General features: G+C 37.0%; 1 protein-coding gene across 1 annotated transcript; it reads left to right on the forward strand.

Annotated features, from left to right (window-relative positions):
• The first annotated feature begins 4,444 nt into the window (after positions 1 to 4,444).
• LOC122592421 (putative fasciclin-like arabinogalactan protein 20) lies at positions 4,445 to 5,799 on the forward strand. The gene is made up of 2 exons (XM_043764642.1): positions 4,445 to 5,585; positions 5,745 to 5,799. Exon 1 carries the CDS (start codon positions 4,445 to 4,447, stop codon positions 5,546 to 5,548), a length of 1,104 nt encoding a protein of 367 aa, XP_043620577.1. The 3' UTR covers positions 5,549 to 5,585; positions 5,745 to 5,799.
• The last annotated feature ends 4,209 nt before the right edge of the window (positions 5,800 to 10,008 follow it).

A 10,008-nucleotide genomic window follows, 5' to 3' on the forward strand; every position in this document is an offset into this window, starting at 1 on the left:
CCCATTTCCTACCTCTAAAACGATAGAACTAAGTTTGTTTTTTTGGACAACGAGTTAGCGAGTTAGTAGTTAGTATCTGGCATTCGAAACACCACAGTGACATCCAATTGGGCAGTATGCGGAGCTCGAACCATATATACCTAACTCAGGACTCTCAAAAACCCCCTAATAATGCACTAATACAAATGTTGGAAGTGTGATTTGAACTTTGGTGGATTTCCCCAAGGTTTAAGACTTTTCTAATAAGCCACAACTAATTTTACCTTCACTTCTTTCAAATCTATGCATTTCTCCCGTGTATAATATTTTCACTTCATTTGATTAACGGCAACCTGTAAGCATTATCGGAGATACAATTCTTTAACTTTTACAAGTCCTTCCAGAATGCTATGCTAATCAGAGAAAACCTACCACTTCACCATTAATTATGTTTATTTGAGGCTCTCCAGACAACCCCATAGGTTCCATTACCAACTTCCTTAATTATCTTGTACCTAAATCAGAATAATGAAACAAACTTGTCCTCTAAAATTTTATTTCGCAACATAAGATAAAACAGAATCACATTGAAGATAATCTCACATGTCTATTTCGGTTCGCAATAGCACATAGCACTTTAACTTAATACGGTATGCGCAGAAACAAATTATAGAATCAACAGTTTCCAAAAATCGGGCCCAACACTATTAGTTTGGGCCAATTAGTGTCCTAAAGTTTGGGCCTGGCCCTGTCCTAAAGTTTCCATGGTTAGTTGCTCAAAACCTGGAAGAAGCTAATGATGACACTGGACTCCAACCTCGGTTCTTTTGTTACTGAGAACAACAAAACCTAACCTTGTTTTATGTAAGGTTCATCGTAAAAGAAAGAGATCAAGATGGACTGAAAAGTCATACGCGAAACAACTCAAGAAGATTTCTGGTTATGATGATCTTATTCTAAGCTCCCCAACTTGCTACAATGGTAAAGTATACGCCTTAGGTCTTGGGACGAGATATATTATACTAATTGACATTGTGGTTAAAAATAAAAACGTTCTGATAAGCCTATCGCCATTCTACGTGTATCCTTTACCTCCCTACAATAAAGGTCCAGAGTATTATTGGATGAAAGGATCTAATGCAGAGTTATTTTGCATTAGTGTTTGTTTTGAATCGATGTCATCAGATACAATTGCTATGGTTTTTGTGTTTAAGCTAGACATGACTAGTACAAAGTCAACATGGGAGGAAGTACAAGACCTTAAAGACGGTGTACTTTTTGGGGATATTAGTCAAGGCGTTCGTGCTCCCTCCTCAGTATTCTACAACCCTGCAATTCCCTCAGAAGAACTACAGGGTCATATATACATCCGCGGCAGACTTAGAAACTTAACGTCATCTACTCGTACAACGTCAAAGATAAAACAGTTTCCCTAACACCTATGTCTTCGTTAGATTGGAGTAGCCATGTGTCATTGTGGGAATGCAGGTATTACTTATATCATAATCATGTTTATTTATTCCGGAGTAGTGTAATAATTCTATAATTGTTATACGAAATTTGTTTTTTATTTATTAAAAAGGAAAACAGTATTAGTAAATTATAATTTATATCTTGTGTAGGCTTGAAAGTGGTGATGAACCAGCCAAGTGTAGCTTCAATTCTAAACAAGCATTGATTAAGGGCGATGAGACAGTGGCAGGATCAATTACTTATGGTGAGGTTGGATGCAGTAAAATACCGAATGAATCACCTCTGCTGAATATCCCATTTCATCTTTTGGAAAAGCTTATGGGGTATTGTGTTGGCATCGAATACATGTACTTCCGTGCTACTTGTAAGCACTGTAACTTAGCAGCACCTGTGAAACAATGGGGGAAAGAAGCAGCATTAGGGAAATTGGAGACATATTCATTAGATTCACCATGGCTTGTGGTGCTGGAAGACAATCGAGGGATTATGAAGTTTACAGATCCAATATCTGGTGATAAGTACTTTATAAATACATTACCGATACCTATTATCTATGATTATCACAGAGAAATATATTGTTCAAGGTTTGGTTGGTTGCTTTTTTATAGTTATTCATATAACCTGGTGTTTTACAACCCCTTCACAAGTCAAGTTAGTCACAGTGGGCGGGCATGGAGAATTCGTTCACGTATACCAGTTGAATGGCACTTCACCAAAAGAGTGGGTGTGGGAGAAAATTAATAGTATAGGTCAACATATGATATATATCTGCGATACAACATGTCTCTGTATCGAAGCAAAAACTCCAAAAATGAAAAACAAGATTTTCTTCTCTCAGTTACACCCCGACAATGGAAAGATAGTGTTTTATTCACTTGAAACATGCATATTTCACACATTTAATGGCGATAAAGAAGTAACCATCCGGGGGTTCTTCGAAAGTAAACATCTTCTCTATCCTCATGTATGGATTGAACCAAGTTGGAAGTAATAAACTTCATTTGTCTTGTTTATTGTTATTATTGTGTAATAGTCTATTATTGGAGTAATAAGTTTTGCTTTATTTTGTTCTATTTTAAATCATCAAAATAATTAAATATGCTTTTAATTTACCTTCTAAACATCATATCTATTAAGACCCTGGCTATTGAAAACTTCATGTTTAGAGCAATTGTTTTTTATATTTCATTAACTCAAAACATAAAAGACTAATATTTATGTAATACCAGAGGCTTAATTTTCCTACCTTCATGTAGACATCAATGTCACGATCAGGCTTAATGTTTGAACATCTCGATCTGCAATTGATCATACGACAAACCTTTATCAACCCTACTATCAAATTGGTCATATATATGAGCTATAGGGTCAAATATACTTTTTTTTGTTCAAAATGCATGGACTGACTTGTATTCTCGTTGATCATTGCCCTGATGCAGTAAAATTCGGAAAAAGTCATCCCATTTTGAATACCTAGTTATATGTTGGCAAGAAGATGCAGGCTTAATTCATTTGACCTGTTAAACATTATCGATTCCCCTTTTATAGATCCCATAAACCTTTTGGCCCATTTGCGAAACTTCATTTGTGTCAAATAGACTTAATCTGCCACTGCATTTGGTGTATTTAGTTTTAGTGAATGAGGAATTCACATGGTACTTTGTAACGGGCCAGGAGGTAAAGGTAAGCAGTAAACACCCAGATAAGTCAATGAAATCTACGTACGTAACTGACGCTTTTGGAGAGGGTTTATTCGATTCATGCTAGGATATGAATTAAGTTTGTTGGTAATGGAGCGAAAATTCTAAAATTAAAATCTTTCACTTTTTCTCCCTGTGCAAACATAAGCATTCAATATCATGCTAACAGTACATGATTGATGTGTGATTTTTCTTGAAGAGTGGTATGCTTTCATTAATGGTCAAAAAGCAGGCCTTCAAATTACAGGATCGCCGTATCCAATTAATTTTTGGTCAAATATCATATCTTTTTGAATTCATTGGTTATGCGTAAACTTAAATATATTTATGTGGATGCTGGCTTTTGTTGCAAGCATATATGTATTTTTTTTCTTTTTTTTTAATGGCGGGCGGGAAAGTCGTTCCATCGAGCTGAGCAGTGACAATTTTGAATCTCTAATATGTTACATGTATCGGAAAAAATAGAATAGCTACATTTATGTAATTTTATTAGAGCACTACCAATGTGGAGCGTATTGCACCGTATTAGACTCCGAATACAGTCCACACTATGATAGAAATTAAAATTTAAATAAAAAAACACAGCCATTACCGGAAAATCAAAAAATTTAGGTACTTATTTTCTTTTAAGAGCATCTCTGATAATTAATTTGTTTATTAAAAACTTTTAAAAAATTATGTTTTATAAAGGCAGCTGGTATCCCGACCACTTTTTTGGTAATTAAACCAGACTATTTGCAGCGATTATCGCTGCAAATAGTGGTGTTTTTGTCCATATCCAACTATTTGCAGCGATTACTGACAGGGGCCCCGTTATTTTTTGCCAGATTTACCATTATAGACAGGGGGGCGCACTATTTGCAGCGACTATCGCTGCAAATAGTAAGTGTGGTCTAGATACCAAAATAACTTTGGTTGGGATATGAATCCCTTTTATAAAAGGGAAGTGATATCCCCACAACAAAAATTAGCCATTCACAACATATGTATATATTCTGATACACAGTGTACAACTGTGTAAAACAATTATTGTTGTGAATGGCTAATTTGTGTCGTGGGATATCACTTCCCTTTATAAAAACTTCATTGGCGACAAATCTATTTCTCGCAACAAATTATCCCGCCGAAAACCTCTTCCATCACATCACACAAACAAACCCAATCAATGTATCAGACTCAGTGTATCACCATTCAGTCATTCACCACCACTCTCTCTCTCTCCCTCTCTCTCTCTCTCTCTCTCTATATATATATATATATAATATCACACAGACACACATTCCACATCACCAATGGCAGTCGCCAAATCAATTCTTCTCACACTACTAACAATAACAATCATCTTCTCTACAGCTCAGACCACCACCGCTCTTCCACCGGAAACACTTACAAACGCCGTAGAAACTTTATCAAATTCCGGCTATATCGCCATGTCGTTAACGCTAACTGCCGTCTCCGATGGATTACTCTCTCACCACAACGCCGCCACTATCTTCTCCCCGCCGGATATTGCCTTCGCTGACTACGGTCAACCGTCTCTCCCTCTCCTTTCAGTCCACATCTCTCCGATGGTCTTCTCTCTCTCTACTCTCCGTTCTCTCCCTTTCGGTACCAAAATCCCTACCGTTGATGAATCAATTTTCCTCACTGTCACAACTTCATCACCAAACGACGTCGTTTCGATCAATGACGTCAGAATTATCGGTTCTTCTATCTTCGACGACGGTTCGTTGATCGTTTACGGCATTGAGAACTTTTTAGATCCGAATTTCACGGTTCCGGATAGTCCGATTCAAATCAGTAACCTAAATCACTGTACGGCGTCGTTTCGAGGTAATAATGGTAGTATTAGTTCGTTTCACGATGCAGCAAATGTGTTGATTTCTAGAGGTTACTCTGTCTTTGCTTCGTTCCTCAATTTACAATTGCTAGGCTTTCAATTTCAAAGTCAAAGTCAAAACAAGAATCAAAGTAACTTGACTGTTTTTGCGCCTAATGATGAAGTGATGGTGGAATATTCCGGTAGGTTTCCTGATTATCAAAGTCTGTTTCACCGTCACGTGTTGAATTGTAAGGTCTCGTGGACTGATTTGATGAGCGTTGATGACGGAATTAGTTTCGATACGTATTTAGATGGATTTAAGGTGAAAGTTGATAGATCTGGTGGTGGTGGTTATAAGGTGAATGAGGTCTCGATTACGTCTCCGGATATGTATTATAGTGACTGGATTGTGATTCATGGAATTGGTGATGTTTTGAGCCTGCCTAAGCCGGCTGATGAGGTTGGTGATGGAGAGGAGGATCAGGATGATGGTGATGATCCTGGTGATGAAACTCTGGTGAGAAGTTCAGGTAGAATGTTGATTGCTGCTGCTCCGGATCGGTGTGAGTTTTGAATCCGAGTTGAGGCGCTCTAAACTTTGTTGCTGATATGTAAGTAAAGCTACATTTTTTAGGTTTCGCGGAGAGTATGAAAAATAAAGTTGTTGATTAGTCATTGGTTCATGTAGTAGTTATTCGAATTCAAATCCAAATTACTTGGTTTAGTGATCTCATTGTTGGCATGTTCTTTTGATTTTGTGGAAATGATAGTTATCAAGGTTGTTTGATCATGTGTATTTGGCCATTGGAGGTCTAGAATGAAAGATATGAGATAGAGGTGCATATGAAACCAGTAACAAGCTCCTTTTGTAACAAGTCATCTATCAGCTACTAGACAAGTCGGTCTCAGCACTCGACGCTACTGGATGATCGAGCATTTCTTTTGCAGCTCGATTGGCAAGCATCCAACTTGGAAAACAGTTCCTATGGATTCTAAATAAACTAAAGCCATAGAGGCGCCTAAAAAACCAGTAACTAAATCCTAATCAGTATGGCTAATGTTGACATGATCGAATGCCATACCAACGTTTCATAGCAGAGAATAAAGTTGGTTGTAATTGTATAAAAACTAGACTAGTTAATCTCGCTTCTCTGCGGTATTCTAATGTTTAGTATTGTCAACAAATTATACCAATTAAACCAGAGTGTCAAACCATAGTTGGTCAGTTTCAATGGAACATTAAAGCTAGGGAATTGACCAATGGATGAAAAAAATGCGAAAATAACAACCTTTTATACAAACAATTAGTACAGAGTACAAACTATGAAATTTGGTCCGCTCAAGCCACTAACCAACCCTCAGTACACACAGATGAAGTTTGTTACTTCCAACTTGGTTCAATCCATACATGAGGGTAGAGAAGATGCTGAGTTTCTAAGAACCCCCTGGTGGTTGCTTCTTTATCGATATGAAACATGCATGTTTCAAGTGAATAAAACACCATCTTTCCATTGTCGGAGTGTAACTGAGAGAAGAAAATCTTGTTTTTCATTTTTGGAGTTTTTGCTTCGATACAGAGACATGTTGTATCGCAGATATATATCATATGTTGACCTATACTATTAATTTTCTCCCACACCCACTCTTTTGGTGAAGTGCCATTCAACTGGTATACGTGAACGAATTCTCCATGCCCGCCCACTGTGACTAGTAAGAGATGTTGATCAACTTTAACTAGATAATACCGGGTCATGTATTTAAGATCGTATTTAGGGGCTTTGGCCCCAACATCCCGCCACCAGTAGTGAAGGGCAGCATTTTCATAAAAAATAAGTACCCCTTCATTACGCAAGGCAAAAAGTTGCTGACCATAGAATGTTGGGAAATAGAAGGCTTGTGGTTTAGAGTCATTACCCCAATCATGCTGTAAAGAGCCATGCCATAATGGGTTCTCATCTGCTAACCGGAGTTCGTGCGAAGACAATACAGAACCATTCCTTGCAAATCCCACCACAATACAATCACGACTAGTCGGCGGCGCTGAGAAACATGCCTGATCAAATAGCTCAGACGTAGGTGGAAGCTCGATAACTTGACTTGTGAAGGGGTTGTAAAACACTAGGTTATATGAATTACTATAAAACAACAACCAACCAAACCTTGAACAATATATTTTCTTGTGATGATCAAGAATAATAGGTATCGGTAATGTATTTATAAAGTACTTATCACCAAATATAGGATCTGTAAACTTCATAATCCCTCGATTGTCTTCCAGCACCATAAGCCATGGTGAATCTAATGAATAGGTCTCCAATTTCCCTAATGCTGCTTCTTTCCCCCATTGTTTCACAGGTGCTGCTAAGTTACAGCGCTTGCAAGTAGCACGAAAGTACATGTACTCGATGCCAACACAATGCCCCATAAGCTTTTCCAAAAGATGAAATGGGATATTCAGCAGAGGTGATTCATTCGGTATGTTACTGCATTCAATCTCACCATCAGTAATTGACCGTGCCACTGTCTCATCGTTGTTATTCACTTCTTGTGTAGAATTGAAGCTGCTCTTGGCTGGTCCATCACGACTTCCAAGCCTATACCCAAAATATGAGCATAATTTACTTTTCTTTTTTTTAAAAAAACAAAAAAACAAAACAAAATTACTCATATAACAATAATAGAATTATTACACTACTCCGGAATAAATAAACATGAATGTGATATAAGTAATACCTGCATTCCCACAATGACACATGGCTTCTCCAATCTAACGAAAACATAGGTGTTAGGGAAACTGTTTTATCTTTGATGTTGTACGAGTAGATGACGTTGCTAAGTCCGCCACGGATGTATATATGACCCTTTAGTTCTTCTGAGGGAATTGCGGGGTTGTAGAATACTGAGGAGGGAGCACAAGGGCCTTGACTAATATCCCCAAAAAATACACCATCTTTAAGGTCTTGTACTTCCTCCCATGTTGACGTTGTACTAGTCATGTCTAGCTTAAACACAAAAACCATAGCAATTTTATCTGTTGAAATCGATTCAAAACAAACTCTAATGCAAAATAAATCTGCATTAGATCCTTTCATCCAATAATAGTCTGGACCAGTGTTATTGTAGGCAGGTAGAGGATACTCCTGGAATGGCGATAGGCTTATCAGAACGTTTTTATCTTCAACCACAATGTCAATTAGTATAATATATCCCGTCTGAAGACCTAAGGCGTATACTCTACCATTGGAGCAAGTTAGAAAACGTAGAATACAATCATAGTTAGAAACCTTCTTGAGTTGTTTCGCGTATGACATTTCAGTCCATCTAGATTTCTTTCTTTTACGGTCAACCTTACAAAAAACAAGGTTAGGTTTTGTTGTTCTCAGTAACAAAAGAACCGAGGTTGGATCACCAGGAGGGGACGACAAACAACAATATCCAATATCATCAAAATTTTCATCTTTATAAATCGGTAGAGGTGGGAGACGGATGAACTTTGAAGTGGTGGGGTTCCAAAGAGACCACATGGCGTTGTGCGGATGGCTAGAAAGGATCACCCAGTCATGGTAACACCCTCGGATACGTCTCCCAAACAACTCAGGAATTCGACACTGATAAGGTGACCACCGATCATGTACAGTGTGGAAACTCTGGAGTCCGTTGTCATCATTTGCTTCCAGCCTCTGAGCAACTAACCATGGATAGTTAGCCGGTAGAGTAGGTAATCCATTACAAACTGAAGCATTATTAGAAATCTGATGATTTTGCTCCATCTGATCGAGATGTACGTCAATAATATAAAAAAATATATGTCATGGAAAACGAAATCGGGATGTACACAATGTCTACAAATATACGTCAATCTCAAGAATGTATGTCAATGTACAGAATGTCTAAAAGATATCATACTCAAATTAATTATAGTACGTAGTAGAATGTATAAAATTTGCTGTTAATCTAATTTAATTTTCCAATGGTGGTTTAAGCTTTTAATTGCTTATTATGATGATGTATCAAATTGACAGATATTATGTAGAAACAACTATATATATATAGGGATGGTAATATAAAGCAATTTTCTAACGGGTAAATCTTTGTACATTATCACATTCCCGCTTTGATCATGCATTAAAAAAGTTGCCATATACTTCAAATGGAATTGCAGCTCAGATTTAACTTCATATCTGAACCACAACACCAATTAGTATGTTTTTATTAAGCTTTGGTGTTTAAGCTGCATCTAGTAACTACAAAAAATGTTTTGGCTAGCAGAACTGGTTCCTGCTTAGTATACAAGTTTCTTGTGTGATGCATCTTTACCTGTTAAAATAGTATAATATAGTTAGGCATGATCCATAAGGTATTCAAGTAAAGAGTACCTTTTGTAATGCACTTATTTGGATGGCAGACCCCATTTTTTAGTACACCATTCCTCATGTGAGCCTTCATATCACACCATCATAAACATGATAAAGAAAAGAGGGTTTAAAACTTTACAAATAGTCATTCACTCAGTTCAATAAGAATGATCTAAGTTATTTCCTAATTTACATCAACTTCTTTTCCAATAATAGTCAACTCATTATAATGGTCTAATTCAGACCATAAGGACAGTCGCACTGGCCATATCGCACCATAGCAAGCTCTTCGTTTTTCAACTTGAGTTTTAACTTTTAATGTTAGACGATTTAATGGGCCTTTCCTTATAAGACGTGAAAAACCACATTAGTTGTAAAAATTTAGTTGGTTTTTAGTATTTAGTAATATGTATATAAATATATGTAATGCTAAAACGGGCAATTGTTTCATGATTTGATACTAACTAGCTTCTTCATGAAACTTTGGTTAGAAGTTCGGGTAGAATGTTGATTTCTGCTAGCTGCTCTGGATCTGTCTGAGTTCTGAATCAGTTTTGAGGCGCCATGAAGTTTGTTACTGATCTGTAAGTAAAACTACATACATTGTTGTGGAGACTATGACTCTATAAATACATGCATATAATAACGGTTTAGTGAAAAATAAAGGTGTTGAATGACT

The sequence above is a fragment of the Erigeron canadensis genome, chromosome 1, assembly GCF_010389155.1.
Source record: "Erigeron canadensis isolate Cc75 chromosome 1, C_canadensis_v1, whole genome shotgun sequence".
Taxonomy (NCBI): Eukaryota; Viridiplantae; Streptophyta; class Magnoliopsida; order Asterales; family Asteraceae; genus Erigeron; species Erigeron canadensis.

What these genes read in the sequence shown, in the direction of transcription:
- LOC122592421 (XM_043764642.1), top strand. Translation starts at nt 4,445, where the DNA reads ATGGCAGTCGCCAAATCAATTCTTCTCACACTACTAACAATAACAATC.